At 36.1% G+C, this 18848-nt stretch overlaps 1 protein-coding gene across 7 annotated transcripts in view; it reads right to left on the bottom strand.

The window, feature by feature from the left end:
• ITCH (itchy E3 ubiquitin protein ligase) overlaps positions 1-18848 on the bottom strand; it is a 130842-nt gene that overhangs the window by 32774 nt on the left and 79220 nt on the right. For 5 of the 7 annotated variants that reach the window (XM_047744505.1, XM_047744504.1, XM_047744503.1 and 2 more), the window contains 6 exons: positions 14890-15047; positions 13295-13484; positions 11978-12073; positions 10215-10389; positions 6302-6371; positions 1089-1173 (listed from right to left, as the gene is read on the bottom strand). In XM_047744505.1, coding sequence (XP_047600461.1) covers positions 1089-1173; positions 6302-6371; positions 10215-10389; positions 11978-12073; positions 13295-13484; positions 14890-15047 — 774 coding nt within the window. The remainder of the gene's footprint in view (positions 1-1088; positions 1174-6301; positions 6372-10214; positions 10390-11977; positions 12074-13294; positions 13485-14889; positions 15048-18848) is intronic. The other 2 variants (XM_047744507.1, XM_047744508.1) reach the window with 1 other exon arrangement.

Here is an 18848-nt window from a genome sequence, read left to right as displayed (position 1 = left end):
TTTGTTAAGGCAGCTCTAACAAACTAATACAAGTACTATTACATAATGCTACAAAGAAAAGCAAATAGGGGTGCCTGGGCGGCTCAGCTGGTTAGCGTCTGCCTTTGGCTAAGGTCATGATCCTGGGGTCCTGGGATCGAGCCCCACATTGGGCTGACTGCTCAGTGGGGAGCCTGCTTCTCCCTTTCCCTCTGCTGCTCCCCTTGCTTCTGCTCCCTCACTCGGAATGAAGGAAGGAAGGATGGGCAAGTATAAACACAGTTACCAAACATTAAAAAGACAAACTTGTCTTTGAGATACAAACTTCCAGTTATGAAATAAATGTCACAAGGATGTAAAGTACAACAAAGGGAATACAGCCAGTAATACTGTAATAACTTTGGTGACAGAGGGTAATTAGATTTATTAGGTGATAATTTCATAATGTATATAAATGTCAAATCACCATATTGTATACCTGAAACTAATATAATACCTTATGTTAATTATACTTAAATGGAAAGGAAAACTTGTAATAATAGTATGTCTCTTTGTCAATATATTAACTAGCAAGTTCTTGCAATATGTGTAAAGTATATTTTGAGATAATTGCAACAACTGCAAAATGCTATTTTAAAAAACGTATGATTTCTACTGGTAGGAAGAGTCTAAGGCACTACTAATTCCACTATGGTTGTAGCTTACAACCAAAATGGATGGAAACACTCAATTTCAGGTAAAAGTTAATATAACTGAATCTGCATTTATTCCCCCTTAAGTCATGTATTCCCTGAATTTTCTCTAGTGATCTCAGGTTGCAAACCCCTGCGTTAGAGCTATTAATCTGGACTTACTAATAATAAATAGGAATTTTTAAATACATAGTATATTTGTATGAACCAATGACTTTTTTCCTGTACTCTCAAGAAACCCACATCTTTTATATACAATAATAACTGTAATTTTTTCTCTTTCTAAAGTATATGGGTGAGTAATGTTTAAGGACTTTGGGGGAAGAACTTGTAACTTGATTTTTTCCGTAACTGAGTCAGAAATAGGGTACAATCTTCACGAGATTATCTATATACTAGTAACTGAAAGTTTCTTACCCTTGACTTCTGGGATCTTCCCACTGTGTGATACGAGTGTTGTGGTTGACAAAATATACTCTACCATTGCTGTCTGTTCTCTTCTCTTAAAGAAAGAAAAAAAAAAAAGGCAAAGCATTAGGGTTGGCATTGTCTTCTTCCACAAACTAAAATAAAATGTGCTGAATTTGCCCATTTCTCATTGCACTGATTTTTATAGCTTCCAAATCACAACTTTAAGAGGTTTGATTTATTCTTTCATATACCTTTTAAATTCATATACCTGCTAGAGCTATTAAAATATCATTACATTTTAGAAGCTAAACAGACTTAATTCACAATGTCCTGCCTACAAGACCTTTTTGTTCAATCTAACCAAAAGCAGCAAGAATAATTAACATTTTAACTTTTCATACATGACCTCATTTTATCCTTAATATTAGTCCCAGGAGTAGATAGTTTCATTTCATCTTCATGATAGGGAAACTTGGACAGGTTAAGTGATTTGCCCAAAATCTCAGAATTGAGTAATAATGACAGGATGGAAAGTCAGGTCTCTTTAAGCCATTTTTTGCATACCACGTCACCTCCTTTCTTAAAATACAATGGGGGGGAAGGATATAACTTGTTTCTTTGCTATATGCTAGGCATTATTCAACTAGAAAACACTGTTTCAAAATATATCCTCTTCCCTAATACACTCAGTTCCCAAATCCTAAATATCTAAAGAAACCTTCTATACAAAGGCTGGGCAAAGGGCTCAGTTCTTTAGTTTACTGCCTTTGAAACTGCAGCTTCTTTCCTCCATCTACCTCTTGCTTTAGGATTCTCCTTGTTTTCTTATTCCCATTCTACACAATTTCCCCTGAATTCCTGAGCTTTCTCAGTAAGGTTTAGGAGACATGTAGATATTATTTTCTCTTTTAATAAAAGAAGAGTCAGTCCTTGAAATTTTAATATTAAGTTTGTTGTTTTAAACCACTGAATTCTCTATTCCATTACCAATTCTTCTTCAAAAGATAATTTCTATACCTGAATTTTTTTTAGATGTTTCAAAATGAGGTAAGTGAAGTAACGAAGAATATAGAATGGATTCCAATATTTTTAAAAGGATAGTTTCTAAAAATTAGCAATTTCAAATAAAACTTTAAGGTTAATTCCAAGCTGATCAAGTTTTTTTGTTTGTTTTTAAATCCCTTATGGTTTGAAAAGTTGGTAGCTATTTTTCACAAAAAACATTTATTTAGATCCTTTGTATCTTTCTCTGAGCAAGCTACTGCAGGACAAGTCTTGAGCCAAATTATATAGCTATGTCAAGTTAGTATTTGGTAACTTTCAACTGTTATCTCCAGCACTAATTCCAATATTTTGAGTATAGTGGTAATATGGGAGGTTAGAATGGATATACTGGTGAGTATCTTGAACCCCATACTAACATCTCAGCTACTTACATCACTTGAGCCATAATGGAAAGAGAACCCCAAGTATGTGTTACATACAGATAAATGGGATTCTGCATCTTGTGACACATTGTGAATATTAACACTGGCTTCACTGGTCATGGCATCTTGAGTGTGAAAGTAACCAAATTTAAGTCTGTCTCTGAGGTAAAAAGAAGCATCCACAGTGCTACAGCTACATAATAATGTTAGTTAATATTCTTGGCAGTCACATTAAATTTAAAATTTTAAAATATATTTGCAGAATCTGGAATTTTTTTCTATCCAAGTAATTTTTAAAGTAATTTTTATAATCTAAAAATAATACCAAGTGCATATCTGCCACGTAAGTTCAGACTTCAGGGCCAGAGATTTTCTCTTCAAAAGTTAACATGAAGCCGGATAAATTCAATAGAAAACTTCTTTTCTATGTATGTTCTAAGTATATACTGCTGATACCAACATTTCTTGAAAGAAGCTGTGAGAAACAAAATTTCAAAAGGTGGGCGCACTTGCAAACTGAAGGCTCATCTGCTTTTAATGAGAGGAAGTACTGTGACTATAGAGCTGATTTTTATTGAAAAACATGATAAATAATACGGAGATTACTGAAGAGCAAAGGGAATGCAGATCAGAGCCCTTCCTGACTTGATGAATAAAACAGTAAAAACCAGAAGCTTCTTGCTGTTCTATGTATTCTTTCACAGCAACTCTCAAAAGGAGAAAATATTTTTATACTTGATGGGTAAAACCAGGTATACAAAGCCCTATTAGACTACACTGTTGAACCAAAAATACTCTTTGTTCTCCAGCCTCTTTAGTTTGCATGTATTAAAAATTCTTCACTGTCAGCTTTTGAGGTGGTAATGTCTAGTCCTAGCATATAAAGCTTGAAAGGATGAGGCATCTGGGTGGCTAGGTCGGTTAAGTATCTGAGTCTTGGTCTCAGCTCAGGTCTTGATCTCAGGGTTGTGAGTTCAAGCCCCACATGGAGCCTTCTCATTGATTCATTCATAAATAAATAACATATTGTGTCACAAAAATAATGCTGTCTATTTCAGAATGTAAACACACACTATGAATTGGGGTTTTATTTCCTGGGTAAATCCTGAAGATATCTCAGGTAGGGTTTTGTCTGTAACAGTACCAGTGTTGTCACTGGTTCCACAAATAAGGCATGTGCCCCAAAGGCAGAGAGTCATAAAGCAGTGCTTAGTCTAAGTAACAGGGTAATCATGAACTCATCTAGGAAGGGGGGTACATTTCAACTTCAGAAGTGTGAAACCTAAAAATAAGCAGAATGTAAAATAAGGAAAGAGTCTCATAACATGGGTAAGCTGGGATTGGGTCTTTAGAGGCAGTATTTCAGGGAAGAGTTGTCGGCTAGTTAGGAAAAAAGAGAAAGATCCTAACAGTAATAAATTATTATTTATAATAATAAATAAATATTAATTATAATTAATTAATAAATATATTTATTTATAATCTATATTTATATATGTAAATAATAATAAATACAGAAAGCACCGGAGCTTGCAGGAATTTTTTTTTAATTAAAAAAAATTTTTTTTAAAGATTTTATTTGAGATAGAGTGAGAGAGAGACAGCACAAGCAGGGCAGAGGGGCAGGGGGAAAGGGAGAAGCAGACTCCCCACTGAGCAGGGAGCCTGATGCAGGACTCCATCCAAAGACCCTGGAATCATGACCTTGGCTGAAGGCAGACGCTTGATGACTGAGTCATCCAAGCACCCGGAAAAGCTTCTTTGCATAAGGCAACACAGCCTACAATTCATGCTTCTAATGAGCAAGCGGTAATTTTTTCCTATAACTGGTCTGGAGAAGGTCCATGTTTCTGACAAAAGCTAACTGGTCATTAAGAGGATAATACGTGACCTTCAGATACATCCTTTAATTGCATTAATTTCTCCTCTATAATACAGACATACAACAATTCTAGAAATAAAGCTGGGAAAACCATCCATGTGTAGTAAAAGCAATCTGACAGGCCTGGTTCAATATGCTTTATATAAAGGCAACATTCCCTTTTCTAAAGTTACTTCATACCAACCATGCATTCTCCACTCTGACTCCAACACAGAAGACTCCTTATCACATTACCAAGCTTTGGTGAAGACAGAAATTCACAGTTCACTTTCAAATGCCCTCCCTTTATTACATGCTAATACAATAACAATTGTAAGTATTACTTATCATGTTTTTAACCTCTTTGTTTCACAGAGTGTTAAGGATAAATAACCAAAGGGCAATGGAACTTCTCAAAGGCAAACTTTATGTCCAGTATCATCTACTGCCCAGATTCATGTGACCTTGACACATCCATTTTTCTCCATTCCTCAATAAAGTGATGCTAGAGCAATCTATCTTGGTACCAATGCCTCCCAGACTATCTAGAAACATCATTTTCTGATTTTACCCCCAAGTTATGAAATATCTGCGCTCTTGAAGACAAAACTTCAACTAGTTCCACGGCTGGCTTTACTTAGCTGTTTCCTTCTTTCTTTCTTTCTTTCTTTTTTTTTTTTTTTTTTAAAGATTTTATTTACTTATTTGACAGAGAAAGAGAGATCACAAGTAGGCAGAGAGGCAGGTAGAGAGAGAGGGGGAAGCAGGCTCCCCATCGAGCAGAGAGCCTGATGCGGGGCTCGATCCTAGGACCCTGAGGTCATGAACCGAGCCAAAGGCAGAGGTTCAAACCCACTGAGCCACCCAGGTACCCCACGTTTCTTTCTATACTCTCTTTGACATCCATGCAAAACTTCTATATTGCTGTTTATTCTGAAAACTTGCTACTGTGCTAGGATTCACATATTACCATAAAACAAAAATCTGGTAGGGTATGTAAAATCTATTTATAGAATTTTAATACTAAGATAAATGTACTCAACAACAAAACATACCCAAGCACAAAGTCCCACCCTAACATGTTCCCCTTCCACTGTTCTTTCAAAATTACATCAACTCAACCAAACCATGAACAGTGTTTTAGAAGCACAAATATGGTAAAAATATATAACTTTTTATTTTGAAATAATCATTACAGGATGTTCCAAAATTATTCTAAGAATCTCATGTACCCTTCACCAGTTTCCCCCAATGGTAATATCTTATATAGCCATAGTATAATACTGAAATCAGGAAAGTGAAACTGGTACATTACTGTTAACTACAGACTTTAACTTTCACCAAATTTTAAGCTAAATTCATTACTGTGAATGTATAATCTATGCACTTTTATCCCTTATGTATAGATTTGTGTAATCACTACCATGGCAAAGACACAGAACTACTTCACCGCCACATAAGAACTACTTATATTACCTCCTGTATTTGCACCCACCTGCCACTGGCTCTGTCTCCTAGCAACTACTAATCTTTTTTCCATTTCTCTAATTTTGTCATTTTGACTATATTACATAAACTGAATCATACGGTATATAATCTCTTAAGATGGACTTTTTTTCACTATACATAATCCCCTTGAGGTCCATTCAGAACGTTCTGTGTATTAACCATCCATTTCTTTTTATTGTTAAATGCCCAAAGTATTTTTAAACTTTAAAAGAGTAAAATAACTTTGAATTCCAATAAAAATTAATTGTAATATGACAATCAACTTAGAACTTCTGGGAAATTTAATACCTGTTTGGCTCTCTGAATTGAACTGACACACCCCAAAAACTTCCAAGATATTCACTCAAGCAAGAGCAGGCTATCATCCATAAATACCTGATTTTTAAAATGACAAATGCAATGAAAAAAATCACAGGACTTACCCCATCCAGGTGGCAGGGGACCAAGGGGATCAAATTCTTTATTTTGTGATGTAGTAAACAAATCTTGATTCTAAAAAGAACAACAACAACAACATCAAGAAAAAGGTGAAATAATGAACAACCTAATTAGAACCTTGAAAGCAAGGGTTATGAGCTCTGGTGGTTACCAGTCTTCCCTGGTCATGTGCAATATAACACCCTTTTACAGAGTTCATGTCTTAGAGATGGGTCACACAGTTAATGGATATATGCCAATATGCTCTGGAGGGAAAAAAAAAATATTTGTAAACATTAATGCTTGAAATTATGTGAAATTCAAATATTACAAATATGTAATCCTTACCCTCAAAAGATCATTTTCTTCTTCAGCCACAACTCAGTAAATTAGAGAAATACATAAATCCCCAAAGAGTCATTTATAAACCACAGTACTCAGGGTCACCAGATGGCTGAGACTAACCTTGTATTTCTCACTCAAAAAGAAGCAGCATATATAAAACATGGGGTATATACAAATATTGTGGAAAGAGTTGCGGGAGTAGGAAGAAGAGGCTATCAGATGAGGGAAAGAAAAGAATTTCAGTTGTAAAGAGTTGATAAATACAGATCTGTAAAGAAGATTTCTTAAACTTCTGTTTCTAATGACCACATTGGTAGAGACAGAAGTCTGGTTAGAAAAAAGGAAACCATTTTCAACCATTAAAATAAGAGAAGCAAAGGTCATAGTGACCATGTAGGGTTAATGGATATGTTTTGGTTTAAATGTATAATAAAGTGAAGATAACATGTGGTCTCTCAGGAAGATTTGGAATTAAACCCTTTCCCCTTTAGTAAGATAAAATGAGTAAATAATAGATTCTAACTGCCTTTTTTTTTTTTTTAAAGATTTTATCTATTTATTTGAGAGAGAGAAAGAGAGAGAAAGCATGAGATGGGTTAGGGTCAGAGGGAGAAGCAGACTCCCCACCAAGCAGGAAGCCTGATGTGGGACTCCATCCCAGGACTCTATGATTATGGCCTGAGCCAAAGGCAATTGCTTAACCAACTGAGCCACCCAGGCGCCCCATTTTCTAACTGTTTTTTAAAGAAAAATTATTAATGGAAAAAATGTACAAAAAAAATAAGGAAAGTAAACCCTATATATCCAGCACCAAGACTCAACAAGTATTAAGACTTTGCCAAAAAAAAATTCTTTTTTTCCCTCTTCTTTGCTGAATCATTTAGTCATTTCACCCTATATATTTTAGCATGTCTTTCTAAAATTTGTGGACATCTTCTTCTATAACCACAACATTGTTAATCACACCTGGCAAAGAATCTATGTTAATTTTATCATCTAATATCTGGTCACTAATTAAATGCCTATGATTGTTCATTCAAGTTGAAATTCAAAGTCCTCACATTACACTTGGTTGAGTCTCAAGTCTCAATCTATAGCAGTTCCCCCTACTGTCTCTGGGTTTTTTTCCCCACGTCACTGACTTATTATAGAAATTGGGTAACTGATTGAAAGTTTTAAAGGATATGACATTCTATCTCTGATTAAACAACTCTTGGAAGTCAGACCTATCAAGAATTGGCCTTGCTCCTCCTGACAGACACAATTATGAAAAGCACTGAGAGCAGAGAGACCAGGGATAAACACTTATAAAAAGGTTTGAATACTGGTTATGGAACAGGTCTGAAAAGCCTGGCATATAACAAACTATTGCGGTAATTTTCTAAGGCCCAAGCCTAAGATCCAAGGCTCTTCCCTGGTTAAGTAAATTGGGGACATACACATTGAAGCCATTGGCCAGGAAGAGCAATTACAGTGTTCCAACATCAACCATTTCCATTCTAAGGCTAAAAATGCTAGGTGTAGAGGTGTTTGGCTGGCTCAGTCAGTAGAGCATGTGACTCTTGATCTTGGGATTGTGAGTTCAAGCTCCACGTTGGGTGTGGAGCCCACTTAAGGAAAAAAAAAAAGCTAGGTGTATGAGAGTCTACTGACCTATAACCAGGGAAACAAAGACTCTGAGTATCAAATTAGTGAAGTTTACAATGAAGCAATATATACTGTTGGTGCCCTGGAAATATATGCTAAACCGGTGTTTCAAAACAATGTTTTAAAGATGATGTACTGTAAAAGTAAGATAAAGAGCACATTTACAATGTGGATATGAGGGAATGAAAACTAACATTTCTATCCATATAATAACATGTGCCAAACATATTAGGAACTTTATTTTATAGAATCCTCAAAAAAATTCCTCTCAGGAAATTTTGTAACAGATAAAGTAAATGAGCCCTGATGAGGTTAAGTGACTTTCTCAAAGTCATATAGAGAAAGTAACTGTGTTATTAGGACTCAAGCCCAGATGTGTCTGACTCCAAAGCCCATGTTCTTTCCACTGAACACCTATGTGGAAATTAGCTTTAAAGAAGCAGGCAAACTAGGCATTCAACCCTAGAAGAAATCTGGCCAGGTATATCAAAGCTATTATAATTTAGAAAGAAGGGAAGATGTAAAACAGCATAGGAAAAAAAAAATGGGTAGGGTCAGGTAGGCAAGAGACAAATTAATTTCACTTCTAAAACCACTGGGAAGAAATATAATGACTGCTGCCTATAGAAAGTGGCAGGAAAAACCGTTATATGAAAGAATCTTAGTCATAACTAGGTAGTGAAGGGAAGGCTGGTGATAAAGAAGAATTTGTTTAAATCAGTGGATGAAAGTGTTATGGCGATTAGATCCAAGAAATAGATAAAAATATGGAGAAAAGGGGGGAAATAACGCTCAGAGGACAGAAATTTAATCTGATGTATTCTAACAGGGATGATACCAATGGTGGTGGAGGGGAAGAGATGAAAATGGAGGTCAGCTTCTCCTGAACTCTTGAAGACCTTATTTTCTTTGGTTTTAAGTTCTACATAATACTCAAAACAAATCCCTTTTGTTTGGCCCACTGAATCCTATTTCTCCAAGGACTATTTTCCTCTCCTCAGAGAAAGGATCTGTAATACTTTATGATTTGAGAGACTATAAAATTCCTAGCACCAAAGACTGCATTAAAAAAACATTAATATATTTTGCTGAACTTACAGCTATTTTTGCAATATTATTCTGAAGAAAAATATGTACAATCTTAAACCATTTCCAAAAGGAAATATTTGCATACCAAAGATAATACAGTTTTGAAGCCAGAATATATAGTTAGCATAATCATATAAGGAATTAAATTTCCTTAATCTCCCAGAGCACTAATTAATTAGGTAAACTGTGCTTTCATGTTACAAAGTGATTCAATTCTGTCACTAGTTCTATATAACCACTTAATAGTCAGGTGCTCTTAGAGCCAAACCTTCAAATATTCTGCCAAGCTAGGGAGTATTAAATTCAGAACTGTCTTAATTCTCTTCAAACCACTTGGGTTTATTTTTATTATCCTTTTGTCCATGGATTTTAAGTTGTCCTAACTTCCTTTTTTATTTTTGACATTAACAAAGCAAAGGAGGTTGAACTTTAGAAGTTTTCAAAGAGTTAAGAATAGATCACATGCACAGAATACTCAAGACAAGATATAAACATAGTATCTATCAACAGCAACAACTGGGTGCCCTCTTGTCTTTTATTTTTTTTTTTATTTTTTTTTTTTAAAGATTTTATTTATTTGACAGAGAGAGATCACAAGTAGGCAGAGAGGCAGGCAGAGAGAGGGGAAGGGAAGCAGGCTCCCTGCTGAGCAGAGAGCCCGACGTGGGACTCGATCCCAGGACCCTGAGATCATGACCTGAGCTGAAGGCAGCGGCTTAACCCACTGAGCCACCCAGGTGCCCCCCTCTTGTCTTTTAGTACTTAACATTTCATATGCAAAAAAAAAAAGGTTAAAAACAAATACTTATTAAGTTTATAGTATAACAGGCTGCTTACCCCATAAATAAATCTCTGGTTAAACTGCTGCATTGCTCCTTGCAGCTGACTACGTTGGAGCTGCCACTGTTCATAGTTCCGGACGGATTCCAATGTTGGCCTCTGCCACGTTGTTGTTCTTGTGAAATGGTCAACATAGTAAATTCGTCCCATGTTGTCAACCCGACGTTCCCAGCTAAATCAGGACAAAACCAACCTAATTCAATAATTACTTGTGATACAGATATGAATTGAACAGGACTTTATCTTGGCCCTGGTGCAGGTTTGGTAAGATTTTACCTTAAATTACTTTTGATTTACCTGAACTCTTTCTATTTTATATGTTTTTAAATGGTCGTTAAGTGAACACAAAAGAAAGGCTTTTAAAAATTTCTTTTCTTAAAAGTTAAGATGTATCAATTTTAAAAATACAATGCATATTCAGTGGGTAAGTCTCAAACAGTAATTAAGAAAAAAGTTCTCCCACTTTCTTTCCAATGTTCTTTTGACTGTTGAAATCTTAATAGGAAGGGAAAGAACTGTACATACAGCTTTTCACAGATATCAAAAAGCACTTTTCCCATAAAATTACAACAACTGATCATGGGTGCATGGTATTTTTTTTTTTAATTTATTTAATTTAGAGAGAGGGAAAGTATGCAGGGGGTGGGGAAGAGGGAGAGAGACGATCTCAAGCAGACTCCCCACTGACATGGAGCCTGACATGGGGCTTGATCTTACAACCCTGAGATCATGACCTGAGCCTAAATCAAAAGTTGGCTACTTAACTGAGCCACCCAGATGCCCCTCAAATGGGTCCATAATATTAAGTAAACATTAAAACAATAACTTGTTGATTTCTACTTTGTTGTTTGTGGTTATTTCCAATATTCTCTATTATAAATAGTAAAATAATAAATACCTTTAATACATCAATTTTTTTCTCCCTTTGCATTACTTCTTTAGGATAAATTTCCTAGACAGAATTACTAAGGGTATGTGCATTACTATAGTTATATATACTTTCTGTAAGAATTGCAAATAATTTATACCACCACTAGCAATATTACGTGATAAAGTTCCTCTACAAACTCACCAACACTGGATACCATCTGCTAATTAGTAAGTAAAACAGTACCTTTTAAGTGTATATTTGAGATTACAGCAAGAGTAAATATTTCCCCATGTTTGCTACTAACTTACCCTGAATAAAAATATTTTCTTCCATTTTCTATAATGTAAATGTTAAATGCTTAATATCATGCATTAATATAGACTTTAATTCCCCAACTATTCTGCAATGACTTCAATATTATATATATATATAATAGGGACTTTATCTTCATATATATGATGGGGCTATAACAATTCTTATTCAGTTACATTAAAATTAATGAGTTAAATTAATTTATTAAAATTAATTAGAATTAATATAAATCTAAAACTAATTAAAATTAATCCATTAAATTAAAATAATTACTCTTGAAGAAACTAATTCTAAAACCCTATGGTTTGAGCCAGGTAAAATACAGAAAGGAAAACATGGAAATAGCAAGACCTATGGAATCTTTAGGTCAGAAATGAATAAAAATAAATCATCATGTTCAATCAATTCTCTCTCCTTTCTAGTTTGCACCTACCACAACACAAAGTGAATGCTTTGTGGAAGCTTCGGAAAAGACTGAAAGGAAAAGGAAAAGTAGGAATATAGGGAAGATTCTGTAGAGATATAATCTATAGTTCTGAATAAATAACTTTTCTTCTTCTTTAATTCAGATACTTACCCAGGAGGTAGAGGTTCTGGTCTATCCCATGTTGTTCTTTTTTCAATATGATCTACATAGTAAACTCGCCCATGCTGGTCCACTCTCTGCTCCCAACTTAAACAGAAAATTTAAAAAACTGATAAAGCACTTATCTTTGCTATCTTCTCTTATATGACCATATTACAGAATTAAGGCAAATAAGCATGTTAATATCTAAAGAAGGTATCAAAAGAAGTTAGGAATAAAGTAAAAAAATGTTATCCTGAGGATGACAGAGTGGATAAGACTTCTGCAGCAGTATCTGCTCAAGAGGTGCCTTATATTTCTGAAGAGATTTGAGGTACATGCACTCAGGAGACAAAGTCTAGCTCAATCTGATCATGGCATATGCAAGACTAGGTGGGGAAAAAAAATGCTGTAATTAATGTTTTGAAATCTGAAGAAAGACTGAACTAACCGAAAGGCAAAACACTATGTGTGTTCTAAAAGAACTGAAATCAGACTAAGATTTTGTCAGATGTGTCTCTGCACAGTCTAACAGACAAAATCAGTCTGGTTATTCTAGTCTCCTTGATGGGTTAATTTCCAAAGAGAAGAAGACAGAAATGAACCATCACAATTTAGAAGTACCAATCACTTTGGAGAGCACAAGTTTCTGTTTGCTAATCCCTTACACAAATAATTTTCTATTTTGGTTTCCCATGTAGGTTTCACAAAAGGAAAATGGCCCAACTACCCACAGATAATATCTGTTTAGCAACCAAAAGTTTCACCATGAGGGTTTCTTAATTTATCAAGCAATTAATTTTAATTAGATTCCAAGCTCTGGATTAACTAAATGCCACAATGTATATATATATGTACATAAAATATTAGAGTATTAATTTTTAAAATAATTAGTAGAGATTAAAATGGGATCATGAGTACTAAATTTCTCAGTTTCTTAAATTATTATTACTTTGCTATAATGACTCTATGATGGAAAAATTTTATTTTAAAAAGTGTTTTTTTTCCTCCTTCAAAGAGAAAGTAATCCGAATTAGGTGTCTATTTTATTACATTGCATTGGTTAACTTTCTATGGTCCAGAGTCCTTCAATTTAAAAAACACAAAACAAACAACAAAAAACTTTTGCCCTGGAAATGAGAGGGTGTGGATTTCTAATGTGGTGAGTTTTTTTGGTTCAGTTTGACTCTAGACACAGCTACCCAAAAATCAATCACCACTGCTTTAGGATGGTTTTTTTAAAGAATGAAGTTCAGTATTATTGTCCTTATTAGTAAGAAAATGCAGAAGCCTAAAGCAAACAAATAGTAACCAAAAACAGTTACTTACCCAGGTGGTAGGGGAGCCTGAGGTACAGGATTTAATGGCCGAGGGCCTGAGCCTCCAGATATAGTCAGAGGAATTATTAATCCAGATGCTGCTCCTTCAGATGTATTTGAATTTATATTTGTTGGTGGCAGAGAGCCTGTACTGGATCCATCACTTTCAGAAGTGGCAGATGGGGAACCATTGACAGATGCTATAAAAGATTTGTGGAAAACAACAATCTTTTATTTTCAGAATTCCAAATTCAGGATAGAATTTTAACTTTAAAAAATAAAAAGGTAGGGGCGCCTGGGTGTCTCAGTGGGTTAAAGCCTCTGCCTTCGGCTCAGGTCATGGTCTCAGGGTCCTGGGATTGAGCCCCACATCAGGCTCTCTGCTAGGCAGGGAGCCTGCATCCCTTCTCTCTGCCTGCCTCTCTGCCTACTTGTGATCTGTCTGTCAATAAATAAATCTTTAAAAAAAATAAAAATAAAAATAAAAAGTAAAAAGGTAGATAAATGACAAATAGAAAATTTAAGATATGGATATGCAGGTGAAAATTACTTAAACTTTTTAAATAACTTTTTAGGTTCTATCTATCCAATGGCTCTTTATTAATTATGAACCACATACAAATTCTGATTTCATGATACCACAAGAAATAAAAGCTACTTAAAAAAATAAAAAGGAAAGCACTGATACCCTTTGGTACTTTAAGTTCATTTTGTAATTTTTCATATTTTTAAAACTGTCTTTTCTATGAAACCCTGCAGATCAAAGACCAATTTTTTTATGTTAGTTAAAGAAGATCTGTTAAGCTATTGCATTATTACAAATTGTTATAAAGTACGTATTACGTCTTCAAGAGAGACTTGACATAACAATTCCTTAGGGAAGTCACCAATATTTTGACCAAGTAGCATATGATCGTAAAGGCTAGGAATATATTATTAACACATTTTTCTACCAAAAAAGGGGGAAGATGTATAATTAAAAACAAAGTTTTTTACTAAAATGATTTGTAGATACTAGTTTACTTTTCCAATAATATTTGGTTTAATTATTTTATATTGTCTGTCTACATACAGAAGGAAATATTAAAGATTAAAGATTCTATTCTGAGTAATTGGGAAAAATGGGTATTCTACCTATAGATGTTTACATTTTTACTACATGAAATATGTTCATTTGTTGTATAATTTTTGCTTCAAAATGTGAGTATCATTTCGCATTATTGGGTTACTTGTCATTCTTTTAAAAGATACAATGAAAATAAGCAAGCAGATCCTTGACAATATGATATGCTTATGTCCACACTATTACAAACCCTGCCAAAAAGTTGCAATCTTTTCTATACTGCCTATACTTTTAATAATGCAAATATGGTTCTCATTTTTCTTTTTCATTCTCAATAAAGCATTTCCCTCAAGAACTTCACCCTGGAGGAAAAACTAAGGGAAAAGGCACATATTAGTCTACCTATAGAAAGATCATTCTTGGCCAAAACTTAAATGTAAAAATATAGAGAAAACTGACACTTACCTGAGGTCAATTCCCAAACAGAACATTATTTACAATCACAGTATTGACAGCTACATCCCTAGTGCTGGAATACGCACCTGGTCTACGTGGGGTAGGTGGAGGTGGTCGTGAAGGTCTTGGAGGCCTAGAAGGTTTAAAACCACCATTTGAGAGTGATGGAGAATTATTCCCATTGACCTTCCTATTTTCACCAGCCCCTGCATCCTCAGGCTCATCTGATCCATTTGTGTTTGTTCTGAGTAAGAAAAGGCGAAAGGGAAGGGAAAACGAATGCTCTTTGAATTTAACAAAAATAAGACCAGAACTTAAAATTTCTGGCCAGCTTTATCAAATACATAAATAGCCCTTGGGCAGAGTCTTATATACAACCCTCAGAGCCCACCCAGATAGAGTGAGGGGTTGCCAAAGCACACAGAAACACTTGTGAGCCTTCAAAACTATTAGGTAAGGTGATTCCGATTTCAAGAAAGTCTTTGGAGGCCTTGTATAAGCAAGAACAGAGTCAAATTCTCAAAATCCAAATGTCTTAGGAAGGGCATTATTTTATTAGGACCACAGCTAATATCACCATCCTTTTCCTGGTTTCCACTGGCTCTTAACAGTATTCAGTTTTGGGATAGGGCTGACTGTTCTTTGGCAGAAGAAATACTTTTATCCCAAAGACAAGATGCTTTCTCTCCATCCCAGTAAATGATATATAAAATATTGAAAATTATTGTTCTGGGGTGCCTGGGTGGCTCAGTGTGTTAAGCCTCTGCGTTCGGGTCAGGTCATGATCTCAGGGTTCTGGGACTGAGCCCCGCATCGGGCTCTCTGCTCAGTGGGGAGCCTGGTTCCCACTCTTTCTCAGCCTGCCTCTCTGCCTACTTGTGATCTCCCTCTGTCAAATAAATAAATAAAATCTTAAAAAAAAAAAAAAAGGAAAATTAGTGTTCTAGAGCAGAGGTACCCACAGACCTTTTTTTTTTTTAAGGAGGTTATCATTTCTTCAAACCAATGACATTAATTGAGGGAAAGAGAAGAAAGGGGAAAACAATAGGAAATGTCAAATTGAAAGTCACTACTATGGTCAGCTAAATATAGTTGGTTCCTTTTCCCAGGGGGATCTTGTCATGAATTAGAAAGCAAAGAGTGAATGTAGCCAGTCTGAAGATGCCTCAGTTAAGACTGCTATCTACTACTTAGTAAGCAGTGAACTACTACACAGTATTAATTCAATACTCTACTGGACCTTCAAAATAAGACTGAACAAAGTAAAATCTACTTAATTCAATAAATTAAAATTGAGAGGCAGCACCAAAAATTAAATCATTTTAAAACTATGTTGCCTTAAAGTTCTTTAGGGCCTTTCTACTCAAAGTAGTCTTTGGAACAGAAGCAAGGGTAACACGTAAGAGCTTATTAGAAATGCACAATCTTGGGGCACCTGCGTGGCTCATTTGCTTGGTTTTGGTACAGTTTATGATCTTGGGGTTGTGGGATAGGAACTGAGCCCTGCATCAGGCTCCAAGTCAGCCTGTCCCTCCCCTCTCCCTCTGCCCTTCCCCTCACTTGGATGCATGCTCTATAACAGATAAAATCTTAAAAAAGAAAAAAAAGGAGAGAAATGTACAATCTTGCACTCCACTCCCAGCACCCACTATATCAGAACTGGATTTTAGTAAGATCCTCAGGTGATCTGGGTGAATAGTAGGATATAACAAGACTGCTTTGGGGGTGCCTCAAATGCTTACTTTGAATAGAAAAACAGTTCAGTAATTGTCAGTCAGCACCTGGGTACTGCTGACTGCCTACAGGAAGGCCAAGCCACCCCAAAATATGAACTGAAGGCAAGAAGAGTCAGCTTTGACACTGCTACACCTCCCCTAGGTGCCAAGTTCCAAACCCATTTTGAATAGTATACCTCTTTAAGACTCTAAGTATTGCCTCCCATACTATTTCAAGAGATTACTAATTAGTTCTTAATGTTTTTAAGAATATTTTAAAATATTTTTTAAAAGATAGACAACAAATGATAGAATGAACCAAAACTATGAAACTGAGGTTTCTAGCTCTGACTCTGCTGTTAAGATTTTTTGTTTGTTTTATTCATTTCAGAGAGATACAGAGACAGAGAGAGCACAAGTAGGGGGAGAGGCAGAGGGAGAAGGAGAAGCAGACTCCCCACCGAGCTGGGAGCCTGAGGCAGAGGGAGAAGGAGAAGCAGACTCCCCACCAAGCTGGGAGCCTAAGATACGGCTCAATCCCAGGACCCAGAGATCATGACCTGAGCCGAAGGCAGATGCTCAACCAACTGAGCCACCCAGGTGCCCCTCTAATTCTGTAGTTACATGACCAAAGAAAAGTTACTTCTCTCTTTTTAAGAGAGGGAGAGTAGGGGTAGGGTAGAGAGAGAGGGAGAAAGAATCTTAAGCAGGCTCCATGCCCAGCAAGGAGCCCATCACTGGGCTCTATCCCACAACCCTGAGATCATGACCTGAGCCAAAATCAAGAGTCAGATGTTAAACAGACTAAGCCACCCAGGCAATTCAGTTACTTAATCTCTTTGTACCTCAGTGCTAGTCAAGTTTTAGGAATATGTGAGTAAGTAGGAACACTCAGGGCACGAGGTAAATCTGTTATTACAAAGGTACAGCAAAACTGGTTCTCTTGTTGAGGATTAAAAGCTTGGGAAATTTTGGGGCACCTGGGTGGCTCAGTGGGTTAAGCCTCTGCCTTCTGCTCAGGTCATGATCTCAGGGTCCTGGGACTGAGCCACGCATAGGGTTCTCTGCTCAGCAGGGAGCCTGCTCTCCCCCCCACCCCCGCCTGCTGCTCCGCTTACTTGTCATCTCTCTCTCTCTCAAATAAATAAATAAAATCATTTAAAAAAATAAAAGCTTGGGAAATTTCAACATCCATGCTGTTTACCTTTCTAAAAACTTGGCCTCGTTTCTCAACATAGTTATCTGACAACCTGGAAATATGACAACTCCTTAAATTTCCTTGTTGGTTAGAATTGCTCCTGCTTCCTAGGTCTTTTAATTTTCAACTCTCTCTACCTACAGCCTTCTACTCTTACCTGCCTCCAACTTTATCTTTGATTCACTCTCATTATGACTTTTTTTTTTTTTTTTAAAGATTTTATTTATTTATTTGACAGAGAGAGATCACAAGTAGATGGAGAGGCAGGCAGAGAGAGAGAGAGAGAGGGAAGCAGGATCTCTGCCGAGCAGAGAACCCGATGCGGGACTCGATCCCAGGACCCTGAGATCATGACCTGAGCCAAAGGCAGCGGCTTAACCCACTGAGCCACCCAGGCGCCCCTCATTATGACTTTTAACCCCCTTTTAACTTCATAGTTCATCAGCTCCCTTCAAGTCCCACTTGGGCTCCACCATAGGCTACTACTTTCCCTAGTGCCTTTAATTCCTTCATTATTACCCATTATCCCCTAGCCCCAAGCAATCCTTCCACTACAACTAATCCTTCATTTACTTTTTACTTTTTCTACTACTCTTCTCTGGGGCCAAGAAGTAATGACAGATAATGTTCTGGTGGCAAAATCAGGTGTAATTTAGCAGAGTAAATAAACTAGTTTTAAAAAAAGTACCAAATTAAAGGGGCAGTCTGTTCTATAAAAGGTCCCTGTAAATTTTTCACTGTACCCAGTAAGAAAAAGTCCAGAGGTTTTCATTTCCAATGTCTAACAAGGTAGTCTTTTCTCCCTGCCCCTGCTTAGTTAAGTGCTGCCAAAGTGAGCACTTTTTTTCCTGTTAAAAAGGAAGAAATCACACCTCAAATCTCCTGGGAGCTAAACAATTAGAAATTATGGAGGACTATGACAACTGAACACCATGCATTCATTGGGATTGGTGTACTGATGTTAAAATTAACAGTAATAAAAAAATTGATAGTAATCTGGTAAGGCAAAGGACTTTTACTAGGTGCTGTAAAATTAAAGAGACCTACACAAAAAACAAAAAGAAATTAAAATTGTGTTTCTTGAGTCTCCATCTTCTTATCCTGGCAGACATCAGTTTCTTAAAGCTTGCTC

Source organism: Lutra lutra, chromosome 9, assembly GCF_902655055.1.
Source record: "Lutra lutra chromosome 9, mLutLut1.2, whole genome shotgun sequence".
NCBI lineage: Eukaryota > Metazoa > Chordata > Mammalia > Carnivora > Mustelidae > Lutra > Lutra lutra.
This window is presented reverse-complemented; position numbering and strand designations above follow the sequence as displayed.